The sequence below is a fragment of the Oryctolagus cuniculus genome, chromosome 5 (genome assembly GCF_051225735.1).
Source record: "Oryctolagus cuniculus isolate XC-2025 breed Fujian yellow rabbit chromosome 5, ASM5122573v1, whole genome shotgun sequence".
NCBI lineage: Eukaryota > Metazoa > Chordata > Mammalia > Lagomorpha > Leporidae > Oryctolagus > Oryctolagus cuniculus.
Genome location: NC_142871.1, coordinates 2394128 through 2409708, shown reverse-complemented (window position 1 = coordinate 2409708; position 15581 = coordinate 2394128). Strand labels below are relative to the sequence as shown.

General features: G+C 61.5%; 1 protein-coding gene across 3 annotated transcripts in view; it reads right to left on the bottom strand.

The window, feature by feature from the left end:
* Positions 1 to 15581, bottom strand: part of RPS6KA2 (ribosomal protein S6 kinase A2) — a 294253-nt gene that overhangs the window by 17455 nt on the left and 261217 nt on the right. For all 3 annotated transcript variants that reach the window (XM_070073285.2, XM_070073287.2, XM_070073286.2), the window contains 2 exons: positions 8669 to 8799; positions 7656 to 7781 (listed from right to left, as the gene is read on the bottom strand). In XM_070073285.2, the coding sequence (XP_069929386.1) occupies positions 7656 to 7781; positions 8669 to 8799 (257 nt within the window). The remainder of the gene's footprint in view (positions 1 to 7655; positions 7782 to 8668; positions 8800 to 15581) is intronic.

Below are 15581 nucleotides of genomic sequence, written 5' to 3'. Positions count from 1 at the left end.
CTCTGAGTTACGTGAGGCCTCGTCCACTAAAATCGACTATTTCAGATGTGGTCTATAAGGTAAAACACGAGGACTATGTGACTAATGAATCTGGGACGACAAATGATTGACTTGATTTTATGCCACAAGCTCTTTCAGTGCAAGTCTTAAGCGAAGCTGGATTTATGATGGTAAGCATTTATGAACAGTCGGCTGTTAGACACTTCACCTTAAGATGTTACTGGTATTTTCTTATTGAATTTTATTTTTTTCACAGGGAGGGAAGGGAGGGGGAAGAAGAGACACACACGTACAGGGAGACAGAGACAGAGACAGAGAGAAGTAGGGGGAGGGAGAGACAGAGCGCCCGTCTGCTGGTTCACTCCCCAGACGTCTGCGAGGTCTGGGTCTGCGCTGGGTCTGCGCTGGGGGACGCCAGGGTCCAGGAGCCACCTCCCTCATGGGTGGCAGGAGCCCAGCATCCGCCCCAGCAGGGAGCTGGAGTCAGGGGCTGGAGCCGGCAGCAAGCCCGGGCACTCGGGTATGAGACGTGGGCCGGACGCCAGCTCCGAGACCTGACTTCAGAACACATCTTATGATGACTAAAACACACATGTGCAAACGTGCGGCATGCCGATTTTAACAGGACGTTTAGCATTTAGGGGAATGGAAGCGGTTTCTGGTCCAGGCCCCCGGGGGCACGAGCCCCGCCCAGGGAGGTTTGCTGTCTTTCAGCCACCGTTGACGGGAGGGAGCTCCAGTGGCACGGGCAGCTCTGACCCTGCATCACTTACGGGCACTTGGACCTGCACGACTGGAGGCTCCGCTCCCACAGAGGCCCAGCCCCGAGCCGGCCTGGCCCAGCCAGGCCCTGGCTCCACCATCTGCCCTCCAGGGGTCTCAGAGGCCCCCTGACCCCTCCATCTTTGCTTCATCAGCTGTAAAAGCTGGGACGACAACGTGCATCACCCCAAGTCCTTGTCGGGATTTAGAGTCCCCTGGGTCCCCGGGGCCGACAGGAGCTGCTCTCGGCCCTGTGATGAGCCACAAACGCCCTGCAGCCCCAGGGAGGGGCCCGCCATGCCCACTGTCCCCACACACCTCTCTGGTTCTCAGCGCGGAAGCTCCCCCTTTACGGTGGTGCCATGGAGTGGGGAGGTGACCAAAAATGAAGCCAGGAGTAGACGTCTTGGTTGAAGGCCCCAGAAAAAAAATCAGATGTCACACACCAATGGGCAATTAAGAGAAGAGGTGTGGCTGGGGTTTCAGGGACACGCAGTGCCCCGCCGCGGCCAACAGAGGGCAGCCATGGGCTCTCGAGACCCGCAGGGGACCAGAGCAGCCCTGGCCGGGAGAGGCAGCCCTGCAGAGGCTCTGGGTGCGAGCAGAGGTGTGTGTGGGGGTGGGGGCAGGGAGGCCCAGCCCCAGGCCCCTCGCCCTCTGTGGCATCTCTCTGGCTGGCAGGACTGCCCTGAGGCCACTGGGCAGGGCCAGGCATGCGGAGGTGGGGAGGGCAGGCGCCAGGCGACACGGGGACCCCCAGCCGGGAAGGCCCATCCTTGGGGCACTGTCAGAACTGTCATGTGAGGGCCGGGGCTGTGGCATCTTAGGCTAGGTCTCTCACTGTGGCGCCAGCATCCCATATGGGCACTGGTTCACGTCCCGGCTGCTCCTCTTCTGATCCAGCTCCATGCTAAGAGCCCGGGTAAGCAGTAGAAGACGGCCCAAGTGCTTGGGTCCCTGCACCCACGTGGGAGACCTGGATGAAGCTCCTGGCTCCAGCCTGGCTTAGCACTGGCCGTTACAGCCATTGGGGAGTGAACCAGCTGACAGAAGACCTCTCTCTCTCCTGCTCTGTCACTGTAACTCTTTCAAAATAAATAAATCTAAAACAACAAAAAAGAGAACTGGCGTGTGGCCACCAAGGACTTTGCTCCTTAAGGGGTCACTTTAGCTTCTAATTAGGAGAAGCCCTGAGCACAACACTGCTTTATCTCTGCTATGCAGCAAAACCGCCAGTAGATGGCGCTTGTCCCCAAGCCTCTGCTCCCCGAGTGGATGCCCACACACTCCCACGAGCACGAGGAGGAGCAGGGTGGCTGAGGGATGCGGCTCCCCCTGGTTTTTCTTGTTCTCATCTGGTGACAGCTGTGTGGGAAGGGCACCCACGGAGAGGGGAGCCACGGGGCCAGCCACCACCACGGCTGGGGAAGACTCACCTCTGACGGACGGCACACGGCTGCATCCACGTTTGTGGAAGATGGAAGGAGAGGTTCAGCTTATTTGGGTGCAAAAAGTCCTTTGAAATTCATGCATATGAGGAATGGCCCGGGCGGCCCCGGAGACCGCGGCTTAGGGGCGCGGTCCCCCCCGTCTTTCGTTCACGGGTTAAGCACCAGCTTTACCCAACTGTGGCACCGGCCGGTGGGGCTGGGAATCGATCGGCGAGAACCGGGCTGCTGCAGGAGTTCCAGGGATGCAATCAGGGGCCATTACACGGAGACAGCGCACGGACGCGCACGACCAGCGAGCTCCCCGCCCCCGTGCCCCGGCTCCCATGGCGTCCTCCCTCCCACAGCACGGCCGTCGCCAGCCTCAGAGCCCTCCTCCCCGTGAGCCTCCCTCAGGCACGTGAGTTATGACCGCGAAACGCTGACCGGTGCAGGAGGGGCGTGGCGAACGCTGACCGGTGCAGGAGGGGCGTGGCGAACGCTGACCGGTGCAGGAGGGGCGTGGCGAAGTTCACCATCTCCTGGGAGAGGCTGGCACGTCGGAGCCACACATGGGGCTCACCACCTCCTCGCACGCACCCCTCAGCTCTGGGTTCCCCAGGGACTTCTCCGTGCACCAGGGCGTCCTTGCCTGTTCCGCGGCACCTGTGGCAGGCGTGGTGGAAGCACGTGTCCAGTGCACCGCCCTTCCCCGTGGCTCCAGCAGGGGAGCGACCAGGCTTCCCTGCCAATACACTTCCCCCACTTCCTTTCTGATCTTCGGATTTCTCCGTCTTCTGTGTCTTCCTCCTCGTCTCCCCACCGCCAGGCACCAGGGAGACGCGCGGTGATGTGGGCTTCTGGGCTGCACACACTCCCGAGGCAGGGCGGGGCTCGGCTTCCGCACTTGAGCGTGCGATCGCCTGTACAACCCAACAGACGCTGGCTCCTGTGAAATTAATGCAAATGACAGAGGGAGCTCCCGGGCTTTTCCTGAGGGGAGAGACTACAATCTCCATGCCAGCCATTTTTCTTCCTAAAAATAAGCCCCGTGCAGGCCAAGTGTCCGTCTTGTTCCACTCAGCAAAGTGCACGGCCAGCGGGCAGCAGGTGAGGCAGTGCTGTTGCTGTGAACGGCGGGTGTGCAGATGGACCACAGCTCCTGCTGGGGAGGCCTTGGGCTGTGTGAGGTGGCCCCGCCTCACCACCGATTTCCACGTCCTCACTTTATTTTTATGCGATTCTATCGTTAGAGCAAACTGAAGTGCTTTTGGCTGCATAGCAAAATTGCGCTCCTCTGCCTTGAAACATGTGCCTCCCTCCAGGGGAGTGTGGCTGCCTCGGACGTCCATCCAGCTGCCGGGCAGACCCTCCCACAGGGACGGAGATGGGCGAGGCCAGGGAGGGGTGTCTGTGCCGTGTGTGTGTCTGCAGCCCAGGGAGCCAGCAGGCAACACGGAAGCCACGGTCCTCACAGTGTCCCACTTCTGCCACAGCCCCTGGCTCTGCGGTGGGCGACACCCTGCCCGGTGGACCGTGAGCTTGCCGACCCAGGCCGCCGGGTCGCCTCGGACAGAGCCTTGCATCTCCCTGCACCTGCCGTGGGGAAGTGTCCGACACAGCGTCGAGCCAGTGAAGCTAAGGAGGGCGCAGCTTGCAGAACGAGGAATTCCGGAGGACCGGGTGTGAGACGTGCTCCTCACGCGGCTGAGCCGGCAGAAAACTCCGACGGGGAGCAGAGCTGCTGGCCGGCCTCTCCCGTCGGCAACGCTTGTCCTCGCTGCCACCGTGCACCGCTGGCAGGGACGCGGGAAGCTCCTTTGCTTCCCCGCTAGCTCTCAGCTGATGCCCTCCGTGTGCCAGGACGGAGAACCGCAGCGAAACCAAGCAAAGGCCCTGGCTCCTGGGGCCATGGATACAGGCAGGGAACAGACCTGGGACTGGGCTGGGGCAGGGGAGAGGGCAGTGCTACGGAGAGATCATGAGGCCAAGGAGCAGTGAGTGGCGGGAGACGGGCGGGCAGGGAGGCCTTGCCGATAAGGAGGCCGCTGGCCAGCGGTGCTGGGCAAGCCACGGCAGTGCGGCCTGAATCCAGCCGGGAGGAGTGGGTGGGGGCCAGGGCCACGGAGGAGTGGGTGGGGGCCAGGGCCACAGGGTCTTTCGGACTCTGGATTCCGCGTCAGGAGGAGGCCCTGAACCGAGGGAGGGCCAGCTCTGAGCTGTGCTGCAGGGGTCTGCTTTGGGCCGTCGTTTAGAAAGCGAACAGCGGCAGGTGAAGATGGACGCGGAGTGGGGGCTGTGCAGCAGCTCCGGGAGGCAGCCCAGGCGGTGGTGGCTGTGGCCCGGCCCGTGGGTGCCAGCAGTGACGGCGACAACCGAGAGGCCCCGGCAGGGAGGCTGGGGTGGCAAACGTGAGCGGCGGCCAGGGCGGCCTGGCCACTGGCTTTGGTGGGCACGGGAGGCAGACCCCTGGGTCAGGACGCCCACATCCTAACGCGACAGCCTCTGTGCACGCTGCCTTCCACGCAACAGGGGCTTCACCCGTGTGATGGCTGTGACGTCGGTGTGGGGCGTGGCCACCTCGTGGGCACCGTGAGCACAGGGGCTGGAGGGAAGCAGCCGGGAGCAGATGTCGGCCCTGAGCCGCCGTCGCACTCTGGCCGGAGCTGAGCCTGCTGCACTCTGGCCGGGGCCTCCTCGTTCAGTCTCGGGTGCGTCTTGTTCTCCCACTTGCTATCGGCTCTCGGAAGGAGGAAGCCTCGGCTGATCCGACCGATTGCTGCTCAAACGAAACCGAAGCCTCTTCCGTCCGAGAGCTAGGCATACTCGGAGAGCTGGGCGTCTCAACCGCCCGAGCGGCCACCAAGCACTCAGCGGTGGGTCCTCAGGGGGACGCCTGCCCGGCCGAGCGCTGGCCCAGAACACACCGTGGCGCTCCTCCTCTGATCAGCAGGGGCCTGGCGACCCACGTGCACACGGCTCCGAGCGGGGACGTCACTCAGGCAGATGGGCGGGCCCTACACCCGCACCTCCTCTGCCACAGAACCCCAGCTCTGATGGGTGAGGGGATCCGGACAGCGGCCCGCCCCCCGGGGGTAAAGGGCCTTGTGGACCCCAAGGTGCTTCTGAAGCAGCGTGGGTCATGGGGGCGTGTGGGGCTCGAGCTGCCTCCTCCCACGGTCCGCCCTTCCTGTAGGCGTCTCTCACACTCACGGTGGTCTCAGACACGGAGGAGACCCCCTCACGCCCACCAGCTGGCTCTGCCTGGGGACCCCGAGGCCTGGGAAACACACCCAGGAAGACCTGGCTCTTTCCTCCTACCGCCAGCAGGGGGCCCCAGCGCCTGGCCTCGCTCCCCAACTTCCCCAGGGCTCCGCCCCAGCAAGGCCTTGGGCGTCCGGTCCCAGGCCGTTTAACAGGGTGGACACAGATGGTGCCTATCTGTACGAGCCGGGTCTGGGGACGCTGGGGACGGCCCGCACTGCTTCCTCAAAGGGGCCTTTGTGCGCAGGGGCACCAGGGCGGCCGATCGGCCCACGACCGCAGGCGGAGCCTGGAGGCGGCCAACAATGGGCTCGATTCTCCGCTCTGGCTGGCAAGAGCGCTTGTTTCTAGGATTGCTGCCGGCCTGGTAAACAAGCCCCAGAACCTCGACCCACGCGGAGAGAATTCCAGGGCGCCCGCGCGTGTGCACGCAGCACCGGAGAGACACTTCACTGCCAGGGAGACTCTCATCACAGCCGCCGCCCCACCCCCGTCTGGACAGGTGGTGGGCGCCCGCCCGCTCTCCTGCAGCCACGCCCATGAGGGGAGCAGGGGAGACGAACCCCCCAAAACCAAACCAGGACACGGCCAGGCCCCGTGCCCTGTGCTGGGTCCCGTTCCCTGACACGCCCTGGTGTTCTTCGGTCCAACCAGGACACAAGGCCTCCCCAGCGTCCGCCCTCTCTCCGCAGGGGCCAAAGCACCTCCCGCTTCCTCCCTCCGTCTCCTGCACAGGCTAGACAGGTGCCACCCCCTCCCCACCCCCAAGGACTCACGAGACAAGGCCCCCCCCCCCATTCAGACACCCCCTGAGCTTCAACAAGTCAGAGTCCATCAGACAGGCGTTCCCTGATGCGTGTGTCTCGGCCGCTCTGGTGTCTGTGCCGGGCCCAGCATTTCCCAGGGCAGGGGCGTGGGACAGGCGGCTCTGGTGGGCGGGTGTTTTCCCTGGACAACCTCTGTGTCCACGCAGCGGCAGGGCAGCCGTGGGCGAGCAAGGGTGGACCGGGGGGGTGCCGTTTCCCGAGTCACAGTCGCTGGCTCCCCCGGCGCTGGTCACGGAGCAGGTGCATTCCATGTCCTGCGGCTGAGCCGGGAACAAGCCTGGGGGGCCCAGCGCCACCCCCCCCTCACAGCATCGGGATGGTTCCCGGGAGGCCCCTCCGGCTGTTTGCAGAGAAGGGGCCGCACGCTCGTTCCCTGTCCCCTGCTCAGGTTTCAGCAGGAAGCTGTAGCTTCCACCAACCAGGAGGCTCTAGGAGCTGCCATTGGGGGTTCCCAGGGCAAACATTCATCCAGCGATGATAACAGAAGCCGAGGGGCCGTCAGCCAGGGTGACGGCGCTGCCTCTGACGCTGGTGTTCCACGGTTCAAGTCCCAGCTGCTCCACTTCCGCTCCAGCTCCCTGCTTTGTGCCTGGGAAAGCAGCCGCAGACGGCCCAGTGCTGGGGCCCTGCACTCCCATGGGAGACCCAGAAGAAGCTCCTGGCTCCTGGTTTAGGCCTGGCCCAGCCTGGCCATTGTGGCCCTCTGGGGAGTGAACCAGCAGGTGTAAGACCTTTCTTCTCTCTCTTTCTCTCTCTGAAACTTTGCCTTTCAAATAAATAACTAAATCGTTTACACCAACAGCAGCTGAGTTCCTGTGTAGAGGCTGCTAACTGCATTGCAGGTCACGGTCACCAGACACAGCACTTGACAGGTGCTAGGACGCCGGCGGCACCGTCACACTTCTGCTTATTTCTTTGACTGTTTTCGCTGGCTGAACCCTCCTCTCCTCCTTTGCCAATGCTGCGTCTGTCCCTCACCTCAACTTCCTAAAAACACCGGGTGCCCAAGGCTTTTATTCCCGGCATGCGCCAGACACAAGGGCCTTTGAAAAGCTCGTGGCAAACGAGTAATATGGAAGAAAGAAAAACTATGCATGAATTTCAAACATTTTTTGCCACCCAAATCAATTTCTTGTCGTTCCCCCTCTCTGGGAAGTTTTTCAAGTGCCCTGGCATAAAAAGCTACGAGACCGCGTCAGTGCCCAGATGTTGGATGTCACTGAGAATTTTCATGGTTTGCAAGACAACGGTTACTGGGCGACCTCACATCAAGGCACCCTGAACCCCCTGGCCGCGAGCCGGCAAGCTGGTGGTCACAGCCGGGCTCCAGGGTTCGCACTGGGCGATCGTGTGCTGCCCGCGGGCGCCGCCTCACCTTCACTGCGTACTCGGCGTCCGTCGCTTTGTGCACGCAGCGCTTGCACACTGAGTAGGAGCCCACCCCGATGTCCTCCTTGATCTCGTAGCCGTCGGTGAAGTGGACGTTGTTCCCGTGTAGCTGCTGTGGGGAAGGTGAGAAACAGGGGAAGGCACAGCTGTCAGGGCTCACGGGAAGCCCGCACGGACACACGCACACAGACGCGGGGGGCTGGGGGCCCCGGGGCTGACGCGTCCCTCTGCCCTCTGCCCTCTGCATCGAGGTCTTAGGTGAAGACCCCGACTCCCTGACTCCTTGGGCTTTGGCCCCCGAGTTTTGGACACCAGATTATTCTGCGTCCACTGCCGGCCACGTGTCTCCCAGGGACCTGTGAGAATGGGGGCGTGGACAGAAGCGCTTGCAGACACGGGCGTGTGGCCCTGTCCTGGGCCGGCCTGTGTGGAGGCTCCTTGCTGGGGGCCTGACCCCAGGACGTGCTCACAGCACACGCAGCCTCCAGCCCGGCCACCTCACACGCAGGCCAGCTTCCCAGAGGCCACGATCGGGGGGATGGACATTCCCGGCTCCCCGATCCACGCCGCCTGTGTTCTTACACAAGGCTAACCCAGCTCCTCGGGGCTCTCTGTATAGGATTCCTGCTCACAGGCGGGAATCTCCCGGCAGAAGCAGCGTCTCCCGCTGCCTTCCCGAGACTGCTCATCACCCTAGGAAGATGGCGCTCAATCTGAGCCGTTGTCTGGGCGCTGCCTGTGCTGCACAGCGAAGGTGCCCAGGTCTGACCCCCCGAGGGCCTTGGCTCGGACCCCGCAGTGGCCTGCTCCTTGGGGCTTTTCCTTCCTTCTCTGGGCTGACTGAAGTCAGACCACTATGGGGTCTCCGTGATGATGCTAACCCTGGGCCATGATGAGGAAGGTGAGGGACTGACACCATCCAGCACCTGGGGACCTTAGTCTGTGGCAGACGCCACGGCCAGGCTTCAGGCACCGAGCCCCAGGGACAGAGGGAGTTACCTGCACGATCGGGTGCACCGGGACTTGGTGTGGCTCCTGCTGCGAGGACTCCTGGGCCAGGCTTGAGGCCACGAAGCTGAATCCTCTGAACAGGTGATGAGCGTTGGCACTCGGGGGCACCCCGGGAGAGTCTGCAAGTGACAACGGCAGAGTTGAGACTTGGCAGGTGCGGAGGGAACACAGGTGTGTGTGAGGGTGTCGGGCACGGTGTGTATGCAGATGTGCCACGGGGGTCGGGTGTGGGGTGTATTCACAGATGAGCCACGGGGGTCAGGCATGGTGTGTATGCACGGATGTGCCACGGGGGTCGGGCGTGGTGTCACAGATGAGCCACGGGGGTCAGGCGTGGTGTGTATGCACGGATGTGCCACAGGGGCTGGGGATGCTTGCAGTGTGTGTGTCGTGTGTGTGGCTGAGCGAGTCCGGAGAAGACAGCCGTGCAGCAACGCTGCCCCGGGCGAAGCTGCTTTGCTCTGGATAGTGCCAGTGATTTGATTTTTAAATGGCACAAATACCCAGGACAAACGCTGTAGGACAACGATCGCATGTTTTGGCTGCTGCCTGCTGAATTTACTGAGCATCCTTAGCCACGCTCATGCAGACCCGCTCGGCCCACCAAAGACCACAGGTGGATGGTCCACGGACGGGGGCAACCACGGCCCTAGCGGTGTCCTTGGTCCCACAGGCCCCATGCAGGGGTGCACTGGTGCCTTCCCCCAGACAGCTCCCCGGCAAGACCGGGGTGAGGAAGGAGTGGCTTCCTCCTAGGCGATTTTTCCAAGCTCTGCAAGGTGTGCTCAGAGTTCCGGCTGCGGGCTGGAGCCCATTTCAAATGCATCCTTAAGTGGAGCAGAAGGGTCACGACTGGCAGGGAGCAAACATGCATGCCACACGTGTGTGCCATGTGCGACAGGCAGGAGACATGTGTGTCACACGTAGCAGATGAGGAGGAGCCATGTGTGCCATGCGTGACAGATGGGCAGGAGCTGTGTGTGCCATGCGTGACAGATGGGGAGGAGCCGTGTGCATGACAGCTAACAGCCAGGGAGGGGTTGTGGTTACATGCATGTAACATACATGTTACATGTATGTAACAGATGTGGAGACGTGGGCACCCATGTAACAGACAGGGAGCACAGGTGGGAAGGATGTGAGCGGCACATGCACCTAACAGGCGGGGAGGGACACGGGCATGGCAGGTCCCCGCCGGGGAGTACCCAGGGCGCAGGGGGGCAGCAGAGGGGCCCGGCCCCTGGGAGCCACCCACACGCATCTGAACAAGATGAACTTTGCCGAATGAATGAGCACAGATGAAAGTGATCGGTCATCCAGGCTTGGTGAGGAAGGGCTGGGCAACCCATCCCCGTGGGAGGAGCACGCGTAGGCACCGTGGGCTTTTGCGAGGCGGGTCAGGCCCAGCCTGTGTCACGTTACAATTCACACGACCTGTGAAGAGCAACCCCGCAGCTGGGAATTGATCCTGCAGAATGGCTGCAAGCGTACGTGAACACAGAATGCGTTTGCCTTAGCAATATTTGTTATAGCAAAAGCAGACCCACCCTTAACTCATCAAGTGTCAAGTGTTAACTCCGCAAGAATTTCTACAACACATTTATTTTAGAGTTGCCGTCAGTGGTATATTTACTGCTCAGTTTGGATCTTTCCAGGGGTCCTGCATGCAGGAGGAAGGGACACACGGGCTAAGGGGAGCAAGGATGTTATCCGTCATGGTGTCACCACACCAGGACGTTTGGCAATGCCCTGCTCACGATGACAGGAGGACCGTGAGAGGTGGAACGAGACAGGGCTGTGTGAACTGGTGCGGAAGCAGTCACAATAGTTTGCCAACCAAGAGAAGGAAGAAAAAAAAGCAAATGGAAGAACCACATGGAGAAATGCACATTGTAAGATAAACCTTTAAATGTATATTTTAATATGCAAAAGAGAATAAATCCTATGTACCATGTAAGAGGACTTTCAGAAGTCGGTGGGAAAACAACTAAAATATATTTATTTATTTTTGTGCAGAAAGTGTAAGATCCACGCACAGCTTTATCACAATGTGCATCTCCCACGGACTTTCTGAAGACCCTCGTGGGCAGCCGGGGGCCTTGGACACGTCCACGGGCTGTGTGCAGTGGCCTCGTGGGGCAGCGGTGCCACCTGGATCTCCCTGGAGTTCCGGGATGCGCAGGGCGGCCCCAGTCTCAGCAGGGCACCTTGGCAGCCCGTTTACAGCTGGGCTGACTGCTGGGCTGACAGCTGGGTTGACAGCTGGGCTGACAGCTGAGTTGACAGCTGGGTTTACAGCTGGGCTGACAGCTGGGTTTACAGTTGGGTTGACAGCTGCGTTGACAGCTGGGCTGACAGCTGGGTTGACAGCTGGGTTGACAGCTGGGTTGACAGCTGGGCTGACAGCTGGGCTGGCAGTTGACAGCTGGGCTGACAGCTGGGTTGACAGCTGCGTTGACAGCTGGGCTGACAGCTGGGCTGACAGCTGGGTTTGCAGCTGGGTTGACAGCTGGGCTGAACAGTGTGGGGAAGGATCCAAAGGCGATTACTTTGGTGCGACCCCCTGACACCCCTGCACTCCTGAGTTCTAGGATCAGGCGCAGTGCAGCGGGGGCTGGGAAAAGCCCTTTTCCTCCCCTCCCCCCTCTTCCTTTGTTCCGGCCTCTCCCTCTGTACAACGGCTCTCAGTTTCACTTCTTCAAGGTGGGCCAGGTGCATGGGGTTGCCAGGAAGCCCAGAGGTGAGGCCGTGAGCTGCGTGGCTCTCTGCTGGAGTGGGCACCAAGCACCCCACGGCACGCTCTTCCTGGGGAGGCACGGTGGATGTCTTGGGTTCCCCGGACGACTGCTCACGTGACGCCCAAATGAGTGACCAGAGTTGACTGTGCTTGGAAGTGAACTGCCGGCGTGCTAGGCTGGGGAAGCTTAATTAAGATGTTGGTGGTAGGGCCAGTGCTGTGGCGCAGCGGGTTAAAGCCCTGGCCTGAAGCGCCGGCATTCCATATGGGCACCGGTTCTAGTCCCGGCTGCTCCTCTTCCGTTCCAGCTCTCTGCTGTGGCCTGGGAAAGCAGTGGAAGATGGCCCAAGTCCTTGGGAGGCCCAGAAGAAGCTCCTGGCTTCTGGCTTTGGATCGGCGCAGCTCTGGCAGTTGCGGCCAATTGGGGAGTGAACCAGCGGATGGAAGACCTCTCTCTGTCTCTACCTCTCTCTGTAACTCTGTCTTTCAAATAAATAAAATAAATCTTAAAAAAAAAGATGTTGGTGGTGCAGCTGTCTGGCCCCCAGGTCTGCCTGCTCCTGAAATGCCCCACTTCTGTGTGCTGTGCTGGAATCTCCCCAGGGAAAAGAACCACATGTGGACGCAGCAGCCATGAGTGCCCCGTGGGGCTCTGGACTCGAGAGCTGAGCCGATTCCGGGGGTCACAGAGTTAGTCAATGGTAAGGGAGGGGCGGATCAGGCGTCTGCCCCAGCACTGGGAGGAGCGCGTGGAGTGCAGGCCGTGCTAACTTAGCCGACTTCCGCTAGTGAACGAAGACCTGTGGGTCAGACGAGCAAGGTCTCCTGACCGGCACTCGCAGGCTGTGCATGGCCAGGGGACTCTGCCCGAGAGAGACGGCAGGAGGGGAGAAGGCTCGATGTGCGGAGCTCTGGGGAGAGTCCCAGAGCCGACACCCCGTGTTGTGGGCAGGGGGCAGCTAACGGACAGCGGCGCAGACAGAACTCGAAGTGCTTGACAGTCATCAGGGGCACCACCTCTGACACAGCAAGGAAGGAGCAAGGCGCTGGGTAAAAGGAGACCGGAACCGCGGCCCTGGGCACGGCGATGGGTGCGGCGGTGACGCCAGTGCCTGCGCTGTCTGCAGCCAGCACCGGAGTGCCCGGGGCTGATCACGGCGCCTCCCCGTCCCAGCTTCCTGCCGATGAGCATCCGTCCTGGGACACAGCAGATGACGACTCAGGTACTTGGGTCCCTGCCACCCGCGTACGGGACCCAGAGGGGCGTTCCAGTCTCCTGGCTTCAGCCTGGCCGGGCATTTGGGGGATGAACCGCCAGACAGGAGATCTCTCTTCTCTTCCCGTGTCTCTCCCTGCCTTTCAAATAAACAGAAAACAGGGTTGTCTGAAGGACAGGGCGTGTTCTGTGCATTGTGCCATCATGGAGTGACTGACACAAATGCAGACGGCTCTGACGGCCGCCGTCCCAGGCACCAGCATCATGCACGCGGCTGCCTGTTGGCTGGACTGTCGTTGTGCGGCGTGTGAACTGCACACGGAGACCAAGCGGCTGGTCCACGGCTGCTTCCTGAGCTGTGGACCCCCGGCGGGCGTGCTCCGGCGGGCAGCACGGGTGTGGCCTGGGAACACAGTGGCCTGGCACTGACTCAGCTCTCAGTGAGAAGGGAATTCCACTGCCAGAAGCACCCTGGGCACCGAGAGGCGACCACGAAGGATTCACGGTTCCTGCTGGGTCCCATCGCACGCTGCCCCTTCCACATGCCCGGCTCACGGGCTCGGGCGTCCGCCCTTTTGTGAGCGGAATGACCTCTCTGTACCTGCGGCACTGCCAGCATCGAAGGCCAGCCGTGGGCTGTGGCCAGTTCCTTCCAGCAAAATCGGCAGAAGAGATTTCAAAGAAGCAAGACGTTTCTTAAAAAGGCCAATCCTGGCCTGCAAGGGACGCACCGTGTCTGCTGACGTCTGCCTCGGGTTCATGTCAGAATAGAACGGGATTCTCTGTGCACGGACGGCTCCTGAGGCGCAGCCGCGCTGTCTGATGAGGCTGGAGCCCGCGGCGTTCTCCGTGGATAAGGCAAAGCGCAGCTCCGTGCGACTGACTGAGCTGCCATGCGTGCATTTTCCACCAGGCAGCACGACCGGGTCCTCCTCCGTGTCTTACCCGCACAGCTGCAGGGGACCGCGGCTCGGGGAGAGGCTGCCCACTGAGCGCCGAGGACCCGGACAGGCGGGCGGCCGCGCGGGCCTGCTCCCAGCTCCTGCTGTCTCTTCTCTGCTCAGCTCAGTGCCGGGCGGCCTGAGGGCAGAGCCGGGGGGAATCCGAATCCCACCCCACTTTTCCGAGCTCAGAAGCCAGAGCCGTCCTGCTCCGTGGGTTGGGTTAATTCTGCCAAGGAGAAGGGCCGACCTCAACCCACGGCCACTTTCTGGGGAAGCCAGGGCTGAGCAGAGAATCCCACCGTCGCCTGCTTGAGAGACCAGTCAGGGGCGTACTTCCTAGAGCCTCATTAAATTACGCCACTGCGAGGACCCAGCCACGGCCACCGACGGGCGCTTGGGTTCTGCCCGGCACTCAGGAGGCCCTGGGGCAGTGAGTGAGCCACGTGGGTCCTGCCCCTCGGCCGACAGCGCGGGCTACGGCGTCTCTCCAGCTCTTCCTGCCACGCTGCTCGGGCTGGGAGCCGCCCCCACTGCAGCATGAGCCCGGGAAAAGCCCCACAGCCTCCTGCTTGTCACAGAGCCCCCAGGCGTGCACGGGCACAGCCGTAACCGGAGGGAGCAGAGTGGACTCCCGGCTCCAGCCCCGACCTCTGGTTCTTGCCGTCGGTCATCCTCCGCGTCACGGTTATGCTGAAAATCATGGAGGATTTCCGATTTGGAAGCAGCGGGGAAGCACATGAACCCGAGCGCCATCACGTGGCCCCAGGAACTCCTGGTAGCCGAGCCCTGCTCCCCTTGGCCCATGGAGGGGCTGTGACCCGCCGTGTGCAAGTGCCATCACCCTGCGCTCGCTTTGACAGCACAGATGCTAACCTGCAACAAGTGCTATCACTTGAGAGACACGTGTGCTGTCTCCCTCTGCACACATGGACTCTGCACACACGTGTATGCCGTCTCTGCACACATGCACTGTCTCTCTGCACACATGCACTGTCTGCACACACATGTGCTGTCTCCCTCTGCACACATGGACTCTGCACACACGTGTATGCCGTCTCTGCACACATGCACTGTCTCTCTGCACATGTGCACTGTCTGCACACACGTGTGCTGTCTCCCTCTGCACACATGGACTCTGCACACACGTGTGTGCCATCTCTGCACACATGCACTCCCTCTCTGCACACATGGACCCTCTGCACACACGTGTGTGCTGTCTCTGCACACATGCACTGTCTCTCTGCACACATGAGCGTGCTGTCTGTCTCCGAGCACACACGGAGGACAGGGTGAGGAGGGAGCGAGTGGCAGCCGTCCACAGGCCCAGAAGGGCCCCCACAGAAGCCAGTGCTGCCCGCACCTTGCACTCGACCTGTGACCTCCTGAACTGTGAGGAGAGAAGCGTCTGCCGGCCGAGCCTCCCAGGCCGCGGCGTTTGCCATGGAAGCCCACACTAAATGCTGACTCACTGACACCTCAAAATGATCGCCTTCATCTGTATTTCATTTTCATAGTGGTAATGTCTACAGGGAGCTGGCCGGTCTGGACTGGACTGGACAGACAGCAAGGATCACTAAACGGATGCGTCTGTTTGCCAAGTGCAGACCCCCGCCCGGCACAGCTTTTCCATCGGGGTCCTGTCTTTTGCACCAACGATGTGTGTAGTTCACAGATCCACAGCCCTGTCTCCCTCTGCCCACCAAAGCTCCACTCAGGGTGCAGCGCTGTGGCACAGCGGGTAAAGCCACTGCCTGCGGCGGCGGCATCCCGTATGGGCACAGGTTCTGGTCCCGGCTGCTCCACTTCCCATCCAGCTCTCTGCTGTGGCCTGGGAAAGCAGTGGAAGATGGACCAAGTGCTTGGGCCCCTGCACCTGCGTGGGAGACCAGGAGAAGCTCCTGGGTTCAGATCAGCCCAGTTCCAGCTGTTGCGGCCATCTGGGGAGTGAACCAGTGGATGGAAGACCTCTCTCTCTCTCTGCCTCTGTAACCCTGCTTTTAAAGT